This window comes from Protopterus annectens, chromosome 1.part2 (genome assembly GCF_019279795.1).
Source record: "Protopterus annectens isolate FY-2018-M chromosome 1.part2, PAN1.0, whole genome shotgun sequence".
Taxonomy (NCBI): domain Eukaryota; kingdom Metazoa; phylum Chordata; order Ceratodontiformes; family Protopteridae; genus Protopterus; species Protopterus annectens.
The window spans coordinates 590,730,739-590,744,305 of NC_056727.1; the positions used below are offsets into that span (position 1 = coordinate 590,730,739).

Sequence of the window (13,567 nt, forward strand, 5' to 3'; positions counted from 1 at the left end):
CAAACTGATAACAGGCTCATAGTTAGTATCTTAACTTTTGCAGTACGGCAGCATTCACCCCTTGTGGGAGTAAAACCAACAACCTTCTGCATCAAAAGCAAGTACACAACCTGTTGTGCTATTAACAATGCAAGCTGACTTAGCATAAGCAGCACTAAACTTCTCTTCCCCTGCAGCTCTCAGCTCCTTGTAAAATCTATTCAATACTCAACTGCATCTCAACTTCACAGCACAAGAAATCTGGAAAAAGCCACATTTATTGGGGGGGGGTCAAAAGCCCAAAAACCAGGGACACAAAGTTGCTAGAATAAAATGCTGTGTTACCACCATACATTTTACAGCCAAGGCCCCTGTGCAAGAGAGTCAGAGCAACATACCACTATGTCAAATCAGCTGCTTTGTGAAAGAAAAATGCTGTGTTACCACCATACATTCTACTGCCAAGGTCCCTGTGCAAAACAGTCTGAGAAACATACCACTATGCCAAATCAGCTGCTTTGTGAAAGAGCGGAAGACAAACTTAAATGGCTATCATTTAATGAATTCAGTTCTCACCATAGCTGTCAACCTCTTAGCACAAAACACCTGGACAAACCCAGTAATGAGGGAATACAGCCCTCAAACATATTCAGTGAATTCAGTTCTTGCCATAGCTGTCAACCTTAACACAAAAAACCTGGACAAAGCCAATAATGGGGTAATACAGTCCCAAAAATAAGGACAAATTTCAAATATTCATCTTATAAACTTAGAAAATTGCTAGAATAAAAGGTTGTGTTACTATGTATTTTCTGAAGAATATGAAGTCTGAAATTCAAATGTCTGTCAATTTTACTTCTGATGGAACAAAAACAATTTTCAGCAGAGGCCCAGGGAGAAATACTGCAGACACGTCTTTGTAAAATGGCAGGACACCAGAGCAAATCCACACAAACACAGGGATGAGATGCAGACTCCACACAGAAGGCACCCCAGCCAAGAATCAAACCAGAAAACCTATAGCTGTGAGGCAACAATGCACCATCAAATATGCAAGGAATTAAACATTCAGAAACCTGAAGTCTGAAATTCAAATGCCTGTCAATTTTATTTAACATTTGTTAATCTAGGCAGTCTGACTTGGAACAAAAAAACAATTTTCAGCAGAGGCCCAGGAAGAAATAATGCAGACATGTTTTTGTAACATGGGAGGACACAAAAGCAAACCCACACAAACACAGGGAGAAGATGCAGACCCCACACAGAAAGCACCCCCAGCCAAGAATCAAATCTGAGAACCTGCAGCTGTGAGGCAACAATGCTACCACTGCACCATCAAATATCAAGCACTGCAACATTTAGAAACCACAGATATTATGAGGAACAAATCAGATCAAATATGAGGCAAAAATCTGCAGCTTTTTTTTTACAAATGGTGGTGGGTAGGGAATTCAGGTCCTTAACACCTGCATACAAGGTACAGGGTTCAAGCCTGAGGTATTCCCTACCACACTACCATGAGTTTGTTCTAGCCACTAGTATATAGCAACTGGGGCATTTACTTACACACACACACACACACACACACACACACACACACACACACACACACACACACACACACACACACACACTTACCTGGAGCGATGTTGATCACTTTGTGCCATTAAATTTAAATTTTTTTTTTATCTTTTATTTTCTTTAATTTTCTTTATTTTTCAGCTGGGGGGCGGCAGTCCAATAGCACCAGCCGCCCCTGGTATAATGTAAGCATTGGGGTATCAAATTTTAAAGTGACAACCTTGTCAAGTGATTATTTAACTTTACTTTGGTGACAGCTCTGTATGCCCAATGTTATGGTATCACAGCAGCATAAGCCGCAGATTGTGTGATGAGAGCAGTTTTAATACAATCTCTCTCATGGGAAGATGATGGCAAATGGAGAGCAGTGAAGTGCCAGTTGTAAAAATGCAATGCAATGAGAGAAACACATTGACAGTGGTATGCATAGTCAGCAGTTTTTCTTAAGTTCAAGACAGAGCTTTTTTCAAAGAATACTCATGTTACAATAATGCATATGGGTTTACTGTTTCCTATTGTTTCTCTGATGAAGTGCCCTGTTTGATCTGCAGCTACACCATCCTTGGTAACAGTCATTGTCCGCCTCAGAGAACATACATTATATGCAAGTTAGTCACACAAGTAGCAACAAAAAAGAAAAAAAACACATCCCAGTATGAGAAAGACTGTTAAATTAGAAAAAGCTTAAACTTACACCTGCAAAAAACTCCCTGACAAAAACAAAATCTATAGCCCAAGCAGTTAAATACAAAACCTTTCATATTGTACAACAACAAACTACACCAGTCAAATTATTGCAGTAATGATCAAACCATTAATTAAAATAATTTGAAAAAGTTCAGTGAGATTCCAGTTTATCATTTTAACACAAACATACCCTAACAAGAAATACTTTACACATCAGTGGCAAATACATACAGTTTATATAAATATATATGCGCGTGTGTGAGTGTGCATGTGTGTGAGTGTGTGTGTGTGTGTGTGTGTCAGTGTGAGTGTGTGTGTATTTTTTTTACAATGAATGCTGGTTAGAAATGTAGAAACATGTTATTATTTAAGTGGTCAGCTTCAAGGGGAATACCTTATTAACATGATCTTTGAAAGCACAAGTCCGTCATCTCAAAGTCTGAACTGCCATTGTACTTCACAAGAGTCTAACAAATTTTCAGATTCTCCTCCTGCAGTCCAGCTTGACATAGTCAGTAACAAAAAAGGAACTTAAAGTGTTCGTAGTATACGTGCCTATGAAGAGGACATTTTTTTTATTTTTTCTTCTTGTTTATAAATTCTCATAAAATACTATCAATAGATTCACCAAAGCTTTTCTCACATAGAAACTACGACAAGAGAGCCATATCACAATGTGAACACCACCACTGCAACTGAACATACAGTGGCTATTAACTCCAAATGTCTTTGTCAAGGTGAGAAGTTCATGTTTAAGCCACTGTTAATAAATCTCTATAATGAGTACATGTTGTAGTGATAAGAACCATCAGATTTGCTTGTAGAGCAATAAATGGCAAAAGCCTCCCCCTTTTTCAAGAAGGTGTAGTCCCCCATTTGCTGACAACAAACACACTGCAACCAAACACACACACACACACACACACACACACACACACACACACACACACACACACACACACACACACACACACACACACCTCTCCTACCTGGAGCGATGTAGATCACTTCGTGCCATTAAAACCACTACGCGAGATGTTCTTCCCCAGAGACTCCAGCCTGCCGACGTTGCAGTCCGATCCGGATCCGTTTCCAGCGACAGTCTATGCAGTTACAACTGCATAGACTTCTGGGATCTCTGCTCATACATGTTTCCCAATCCGGACTGCTGCTGAAACAGTCTGCGCGAAAGTCCGCGAAATTTAAATTTTTTAAAATCTTTTATTTTCTTTAATTTTCTTTATTTTTACAGCTGAGGGGGGCTGCAGTCCGGCAGTCCAATAGCACGGGCCGCCCCTGGTCATGAGACCAATATTACACTTGTCAGACCACCCTTCTAAAGATTAATAGGAGAAAAAGCATTTTCACAACCAAGTCTTGCCTCCTGGATCAGCCTACCTGATGAAATTAAGGAAATATGTACTATAAAAGATTTCAAAAAACACTAAGAAATCATCTTAGGAATGAAACTAACTGCAAGTGCTTTAGGGACAATGGATAACCATCTTGTTAAAGTGACAACAGTGAAATGATACATTTATGTTATAAATTGTAACACTTTCACCTAATGACTGTTTACTTAATATCTATGCCTAACTGTGTATGTAGTATTTGCACAACACTGATACCTAATTGTGTCTACAATTACCTTCACTATTTGTTCATCTGTGTTATACTACTCAGTCTTTTCTGTTCATACAACTGCACATTTGCTCTGTTCTATGAAGCCTGGGTCATAGCAGAAAGAGTCAGACAAGCACACAGACCCTGCCAACAAATACAAAATAAATAAATTCTGGTCTTCCCTTTGGTCGTACATCAGTTCCCAAGGTATTCACCAAATACATCACACCTGTGGCACTGCATCTAAAGCCGTGGCGCACCACACTTTTTCCCTATCTGTACAACCGCCTCCTGGTAGACACCCAAGTCGCTAGCTTCTGTCTATGTTCCAGTCTTTAGAGATAACAAAAGGATGCTCCACGGATATTCAACCAAAAACAGTCCCTATGTCTCCTTTTCACTGTTTCACTTTTATCTCCTTATTCCTTAGCTCTTAGTTAAAGCTAATGTTAACAAGGATAAGTTATTCCAACACCTCACTTTTGACCCGACAGGTCTGGTTTCTCATGCAACAACCTCACTTTCTAGGCAGGTCCCTATGTCTGAGACCAACCAGGAGGTGGTTTTTAAAACTCTCTGACAAATCTCATCTGAACCTTCACTGCCTTTGAGTTCTGCTGATACCAAGGGAACATTCCTAATGAAAAGGAGGGGTCCGGATCTTAACTTTTGCACGCAAACCCAATATTTGAAAAATTTACAAAAGTGAGCGGACTCCTTTGTCATTTCCGCAAACACCCTGGTGGATAACAATCTACGATTGCTCTGATTCCCTCCATGCTACTTTATCAGCCACAAATTTTCATTCTGGACCGAGCTGTTCACCAGTCAATGCCCATTTAATAACCATCTCAAATTTTCATCCAAGTTTCAACTCCTTATCTCTAGCCTGTTCAAAACATTTCTAAAGGGCACTTTTCCTCTTTGGTCACAGTCAGCTTTTCATCCTTGGGACTTTGCATTAGAAAACTTCATTCATTTTCTGTTTGAATTTACTGATGATGATGATGATCTCAAAATTGCTTCTTGGAAGATTCTTTTCTTGTAGCTAGTACTCCCATCAGGAGGATTTCTGAGCTTCAATCTTTGTGTGCCTGCCCTCCTCACCTGCTATCCCACAAAGAGTGTGTGTCTAAGACCAAATCCTTCCTTTATGCACAAGGCTGGAAAATGGACAAATGTACATCACTCTACCAGCATTCTTTCCAAATTATTGTAATAGAGGATATTATATGTTGCACTGCACAGATGTCTGCAAACAACTCAGATTTTATGTTAGCAGAACAAAAATCAATCAAAAAAGATACCCAGTCTGTATTATGTTGAAAAATGAATTTATATCAAATTATTTCAAAATAGCTCTCAAGTTGCATTAAATTGTTACAAACATGAAATCCTACAACTGCTGAATCTAAGGGCCCATTCAGTTAGGACCACAGTTGCTTGTCAGGCTTTCTTCAAGAAAAGCAAACTTGCATATTGTGCAGTTGCTACACAAAACTGTACTTTTTAAGGACACTATAGGAAAGCTGTGTTCTCTATATCCAGATCTTCCTTCTGGTACCACCATCACATGGGGCATTCTATCAAGAAGATCTACCCAAAAGGTTATCATGGGATTCGGTCCTAAATGAGAATGGAACTCCAATACAGATATGGACGCTACATACTTACTAAAACAATAAATCTACTCTGGCAGTTCCATCTTCACTGCCATCCTCTCCCTCAATCCCAGAGCCTGGAAAGGGCTGTCTTGTCCAGCCATTAAAGGTTACTACATTAGTCCATTTTCTCTTCAGCTTGGAGTTCTCATTTTAAGGTTTCTACCTCATGTGGACTTTAGACATCTGGAAAAGGGTCCTCTGCAATACAGTATTATGGGTAAAGAAGAAGGGAGATGGTATCCATCAAAGGTTTTCACGGCCAAGCTATGTCTTGCTGGTCTTAGTCCTACAAGTAATGAGGCTGTAACTGCCAACCCAAATCTATCACTACAATAAGCACATAACATTCAAGTCTACCCTCTGCTAGTACCCTAAGTGATTTTAAAGAAATGGTTCCATATTTTAGTTAATATTTTAATATGAAGACTACTTACCAGGCCACATCTTATGAGCTTATGCTACTGAGGTAGGTAAAGAAATCTTTCAGCATCAGCCTGCCACGATTTACTCCATGAAACCAAGACCAATGCCTGTACTTTCCATACATGCTTACTCTTCTACAGTTTATTAACATAACTTCAGCAAAAAAGCAGAAGGGATAACAGATGGCTAGAGAAGGCAGACTGCAGAGTTTACTTTCACATTTTAATGCATCATCTAGCAACAAAGAAAAGGGTTAAAAGCAGTAGCAACATCTGCATATGTTGTATGATGAGCAAACAAGGGGAGTGAGATGCTCCACTGTGGCTGAACATGGTTCCCCACATCTACTGCTGCTTGTCTGTGGTTATGAATTGAAATTATGATAACTGCGTGTCTAATAGTAGTGTTGTTACCTTGATCTACCTCCAGTGACTGAATATATAAATTATACCTTCAACTTATACAGCAACATTGAATTAGCCTAGAAATTAAACTGATCAAATTTGACAATCACAATTCAACATAAAGTACAACATAATTCAAGTTGCTTCCCACTATATTCCATTCACAGCATATTACAGTTCAACTAGTGAGTTAAGCAGTTTTAGTGCAGAAAGATGTCATTACCTTTCCCTTGAAGAACCCCAGCTACTAATGCTTTTCTATATGCCAAGCTTCTTTGTTCAATAAAATTCTTCTTTGCTTGAGATGCACTAAAGTGAAAGTCAGGCCACCAATTAATTCTGAGTTCCCATTGTTTTTGGATCCATTCTGTGTGTTTGCTACAATAAGACCAATTTCATGAAAATCAGAAACCAAGAAAAGTACACTAAGTTATCAACATGCATCAGCAGAGGTTCTAAACATATCTGTCTATGCAACAAGAAAGGTAATACGAGTACAAAATCTTCAAACTGCTTTAGAAATAAAGTAACATACAGGACATGTTCTTATATGCAACCTAATATAGCCCCTCCCTTCCCCGTTTTTCTACACATTTTTCCAACAATGGTCAACTCTGTATGTCACCTTGGGATGTGCTCAAGCCAGAAACACAACAGACTCCAAGCAGACAGAATACTGACCACTGTTGTTAAAACAACCAGCAAAATTTAATTAAGTTTGTAGTTTGTTCAGACTGTTTGATAATCTTCAACAAAATTAACAAAGCAATTTCCACGGCAATACCCAGATTTGCTCTGAGCTACTGCACAATGGTACCTCCTATACCAAGCCAACAGATATTGCCAATATACTGGCCAACAGATTCAGTGCCAACTTTACCCCCCCCCCCAAGGACCAATCACAATACCAGTAGATTGCCAGGCACCCAGTATTACTGCTGCACAGGTTAAAATAGCACTGTCCAAGGCCAAGAATACAGCTTCTATGGGACCTGACAATATCCCTGGCTGTGTTCTACATGAACTACAGAGTGAACTGGCACCTCACTCGTGTGCCCTATTCAATCACAGCCGCACCTCAGGCTTGGTCCCTACCGAATGGCGAACTGCTACAGTCATCCCTCTCCACAAAGGAGGAGCGACTACAGACCCTGGGAACTATCACACCATTAGCTTGACGGGTCTGACATGCAAAGCTATAGAATGCATCATCATGGACCTAATAAACAAGGATATAGAGGGAATCTCCAAACTCTGGATCGCACACAAGTTGGTTTTGTGAAGACTAGATCATGCCTGCTCAACTTGGTCAACTTCTTTGATCTGGCCAAGGTCTTTGATACCATTCCCCACTCAGGAACTTATAGGAAAACTCACTAAGCTAGGCATCAACCCCTATATCACTGGGTGGGTTACAAACTGGCTCAAAGATAGAACCCACAGTGTGAAAGTAGCTGACTCCAAGTCAGACTGCCGACTAGTCACGAGTTGAGTCCCACAGGGTTCGGTCCTGGGTCCTCTCCTGTTTGGTATCTACTTCTCTGAAGTCCTGGCCAGCACGAAGGGACTCTGGCTGACACAATTCGCAGGCGATTGCAAGTTGGGAGCTATTATTAACTCCTCAAGTGATGCTGACATCCTACAGAATGGTCTCACTGAGACTAACGACTGGTGTCAGAACTATGGCCTTAAACTCAACGCCAAAAAATGTGACATTATCCCCTTTGGGAAAAACACGGTTCCCATGAATTGCCACATTGATGGTAGCCCACTAAACGCAGAAGGCATTATAAGAGATCTGGGAACACAGGTTGACAGCAACCTCTCGCAGAAGGCATTATAAGAGATCTGGGAACACAGGTTGACAGCAACCTCTCTTATGAACACCACCCTGCCACTGTGGTCAGAAAGTCCTTCTGTGTGGCACATCTCATTACTAAGGGTTTTGCATCCAGGAAGAAAGAGGTCATCGTCTCCCTCTACTCTTCCTTTATTAGGCCAATCAGAGTATAATGCCCCATTTAGCATGTACCTCAACTAGACACCTGCAACAACTGGAGAGGCTGCAAAAGTACCTCACAAAGAGGATCTTAGGCCTTACAACTACTTGTCCTATATGGACAAGACTCAAAAAACTCCAACTATTCTCTGTCTCACATCACCTACTTAGAGGCAATCTCTGCTTGACGTACAAAGCCATGTCTATCCCAGCTCTGTTAGAAATGCTACATCTAAAGAAATCCCAGTCCCTCCGCACCACATGATCCAGAGACCTCAACCACATTACCACAATCAACAGAACGTACTGGAAGGACAGGTTCATAACCCAGAGACTGCCAATGCTACAGAATACACTTCCCATACATGTCAAGCACAGCACCTCGCTTACCCTCTTCAAGAGAATCTTGATGAGTGGATGGGAAATAGAAAATTAATTCTGGGGATAACTCCAGTGGCTCTACTCAACATGGGCACTGGGAACCAAGGTCAGGTGGGTGTGATGCCAGGGTAATCTATGGCTAAGCTTGTAAAGGCCCCAGGGCCATTAGCCTAGTACACACCTATGAACCTATTTCTTAAAATATATTTACATAATAATGCCTCAACATATGACTGACTATAATGAACTCCACTTGCAAATAACCCTTTTCAGATTAAATCACCTTTTATTCTGAACATACTCATTAATGCTGCTTTTGCAGGGTTACCATCTTTAAGCCTGAAACTTCAAAATATCTGATGAATTTGCATTTGCATGCTGACAATGAATGGGACTGCTGACAAACACACCATTTTTTGATAAAAAAAAAAAGAACAGAGCAGCAGGTATTAGTTATCACATGGCTTTAATACAAGTCCTAAAAGTAACTATATTTCAAGTACTGAAAAATATCTATCCAGCTATCAGCAATCTTTAAAGAGGCAGCATATCTTCAGTCTGTCATTAAGACCCTAATTCATATTACAGGCTAGAAAATTACCTTTTTTTTTCTTTCACAGCTGCATTTTAGTTGATGTTGTAATAATTTTATTGAATGTTACTTGATTTCAATTTTATTAGTTATTACAGGATATTTGCTCATTATTTTATATTGCTTAAATGACTTAACTGACTGAAATCATCAGTTTTCAACTGGACACATGGTTAGTTGCCTATCTGGAGGCCAGGATCTGCAATAGCGCACACACACTCAAGTTACCACACCCCAGGTATCAACATTATTCTGTCATAGTCCATGTGGGTGTAAATGACCTGAGACACACCTCAGTGGACTATATGAAGAGAGACAAAATGGATCTCTTGGAATGTATGTCACAGATAGGTATGAGCCTTGCATTAAGCACCATTCTACCTTCACCACGAATGATGCCACAGTATGAACTGGCTTAGTTTCTGGTATTACTCCAGGAGAATTAAATATCTGTCAGCATGGAGGGACATGGTCAAAAGACCATTTTGCTTTGTCAAAGATGGGCTGCACCTGTCCCACATAGGCTTCTGGATACTGCCTAAAACTTTATCCACTCCCTACAAGCAACTTCAAGGTGTTACTGCTCAATGCTTGGAACATAAACAAAAAAACTCCACACCCTTCAAGCCCTCCTCACTGTTGAGAATGTAGACATCTGAGCCATGACCAAGACTTGGTTTAAAGCCATAGAAAATACTCCAGAAGTACAAGGCTACAGTGCCTTCCACACATTTAGACTAACAGCAGCACAGACTGGGGCCATAAGTGGAGGTGTCTTGATCTATGTTAGCAACAAACACATCTCCAATGGAGCTCATCCATGTTGCAAGTCACCAGAGACTGGGTCCCTCACCATATCATGTCTACATACTACACAGCTACAGGTCATCATCTATGCCACTAGAGTCTCACAACTCTTGCCAAAGCCTACTACTGGTGCTTATCTGTCCAAACACCCTATTCATGGGCGAGTTTAACTGCTCCTCTATAGACTGGGAAATGTACACTGCCTCAAACTCACAGGCACAATGTTTCCTGGACTTGATTAACAAACACCCTGAAACAGATACTGCATGCTCCAACCAGAGGATCACACATACTGTACCTGGTACTTGCCAACATGGGAGAGCATACACCCCCCCAAGTCACATCCTCACTAGTGAGGTCAGATCACAAAGCTGTCTCATTTGAAGTAAAAATCAACCCAGAAAATGTAGCTAAACCATTAACAGTTAGGAACTACTCCAAAGCAAACTACATCATATTAAGTAACGGTTTGTTAAAATTCAAGGCTCCTCCCAACCCCAAGACCACAGCTATCCATGCAGAATTACTCAGAGTACCTATACAAACATGTGAATGGGTGAATAAAGGCTGCCATATCTACCAGAAATAAACCCAAAATGAATACTAAAATCAAACCCCACTGGTGGAATCCTCTCCTAAACAGGGTATATAACAAAAGAAGAAAACACATGGCCAAAAAATCAGGAAGTGCAATTTCCTTACTTAAAAAACACTCCCTTATACAACTGAACAGGACACTAAAAGGTCCAAGTCCAACAAGGCTAAGGACAATGAGAAGACATTATTCTATGTCTGGAACGTTAGAGGTAACGCACAGCAGTATGCTGAAATGGTGGTGAATGGTACCACCAACACTGACAAGGATGACATAGCAAATCTGCTGGCTGAGAAATTCAGCTCAAATTTCACCCCCATTCCCCCCTGGCTACACCAGCTTAAATTCCCTCCAACATACTTCTCCCCAGCTATCAGCAAGGACCAGATGCTGGCAGCACTCAATAAAGCCAAGAACACATCCTCCATGGGTCCTAACATCATACCCGGTTGCCTTCTGAACAGTCTAAAACATGACCAATCAGGACTACTTGAAGCACTCTTCAACTACAGCCTTGAAACAAGCTACATTCCAAGTAAAGGAAGGAACACAATAGTCATTCCCCTCTACAAGGGAGGACCGTCAACTGACCCAGAGAGCTACAGACTCATCTGCAAAGCCATGGAAGAATTATTATGGAAATGATAATCAAGGACACTAGCAACCTACAGACCCTGGACCCAACCCAATTTGGCTTTAAGGGAAGGCCATGCCTACTTAATCTATTAGACTTCTTTGCAAGGGTCACCAAGGCAATGGTTGAGGGTAAAACACTGCATACTGCGTATCAAGAGCTGACTAAGGCATCTGATACAATACCCCACTCAGGCAGTGTTGACAAGCCTTCTGAGCTAGGAGTAAATCCTTACATAACTTGCCTGATTGCCAGCTGGCTCACAGACAGGTTCCAAGAAGTCAGAATCGGTAAGACCACCTCACCAAGAGACCAGTCACCACAGGAGTACACACCAGGGCTCCATGCTGGGCCTGCTCCTGTTCGGCATCTACTTCTCAGAAGTCAGAGCTCTCTCTCCAAGCCTCTGGCTTACCAAGTTCAAAGAAGACTGTAAATTGGGAGCTATTATAGATTTTCCCCAAGACAGTAACTTCTTGCAAGTAGACTTACCACATTAAAATAAGTGCTGGCAAAGCTATGCATTATAATGCCCTTTGTGAAACTGTCAGCCTAAGTTAATTACTCATCAATAAAACACCTCTAAAAGTTGACCTAGTACAGAATCTGGGAACATATGTAGACAGCAACATGGGACCTTTGACCAAAACATAGCTATGATAATAAAAAAAAAATAAATAAATCATTCTATGTCTCCCAGCTTATACGCAAGGTTAATGCACTGAGGTACAGGTAAATTACAGTGCCACTCTAGTCAGCCCTAATAAGACCTATCATTGAATACAGTGCCCCCTTTGGTATGCATCTAACCACACATTACAACAATTGGAATGTCCACAATAGTTTCTCACCAGGAGAATTCAGGGCAAGAATAGCCTGCTCTATACTGATTGCCTAAAGGCTCTGTCTCTGTACTCAGACTCCTACAGGTTGCTGAGAGGGGTTCTTTGCCTGGCTTGCAGGATTTCCTCAGACCCTGCCCTGATGGATCTTTTGCATATTTACAAAAGAAAAAGCACCAGAAACACCAGAACCATGGATGTGAACATCGCTTATGACATAAAATGAACATTCTGGAGAGAGAGAGAGAGAGAGAGAGGAGTCCCACAGGATCCCCACACAACAGAATAGGCTCCCCATCCATGTAAATCAGTTCTTCTATGACGCTATTCAAACAAAACCTTGATAACTGAATGGGAAATCATAAATTTACCCCTGGTCTTGCCCCATGTCCTTATGGACAGAGGTCATCAATAAGAAAAGTGATTATCCAAACACCTCCCCCTACAAATCCTTAGTTACCTCCCTACTAACATACACCCCCATACAGACACCTATGATATTTGGAACCCAAATGGTTTTGACTGTGCAACTAGGCTTGTAAAGGCTTAGCAGTTGTTAGCCTAGTAATCTATGAAAAATGATAATCATGTTTACTAGCATGACATACATTTACAACCTTGTCAGTTTAGCTATAGTTTCTGGATGGATTCTAGTGATGGGGTTGCAATGGCCTATTTAGATCTTTCAAAGGCATTTCATAGTTTGAATCAATAATGACAGTGTTTGGCAATGTCGAAACCATCAGTAGACACCCATGTTGTCTGGTAGACCCAATTTCCTAAAAGACAGATATACAAGGGTAAAGATTAATGATTTTCTATCAGAGTGGGTGGCTGTTCAGCCCAGGCATAACTCAAGGAAGGATCAGTGCTGAGCCCATTATTTCATGCTTTTTTTTTTTTTTTTTAACTTTTCATAATGACTAAATGAGTATTTGGAAAATGCATTTTACTTTGTTGACTGCTCACTGATTGGATACATTTGGTATTCTGTGTTTTGGCAAGCCTAAATTACAGGGTATGTCTTTGTTCAGGAGTTATGGATTTTAACATCTTGGGAAAACTATAAGGATCTGAGATGTCATACACAAACGTAGAACTCGCACATTAACAACTAAAACTAGGGCAATAAAGGTGACCAGACTAATTCTTAACAACGTCTTGTCAAGAGATTCTACATTTTTGACTAATCTACTTGTGACATACATAAAACCAGTGATAGAGTACAACTCATTGTTTTGCATTTATAACAACTGTGACTTGATCATTCTTGAAAGTAAACAGTGTTAATATTCACTGAGAATTACATCTATTAAACATCTTTCTTATGATGCAAGATTTCAGGGCAATGGACTT

General features: G+C 40.5%; 1 protein-coding gene across 1 annotated transcript in view; it reads right to left on the reverse strand.

Moving 5' to 3' along the window:
* Positions 1-13,567, reverse strand: part of TAF1A (TATA-box binding protein associated factor, RNA polymerase I subunit A) — a 650,793-nt gene that overhangs the window by 256,575 nt on the left and 380,651 nt on the right. Inside the window, exon 8 of the mRNA XM_044057862.1 lies at positions 6,585-6,739. Within this exon, the coding sequence (XP_043913797.1) occupies positions 6,585-6,739 (155 nt within the window). The remainder of the gene's footprint in view (positions 1-6,584; positions 6,740-13,567) is intronic.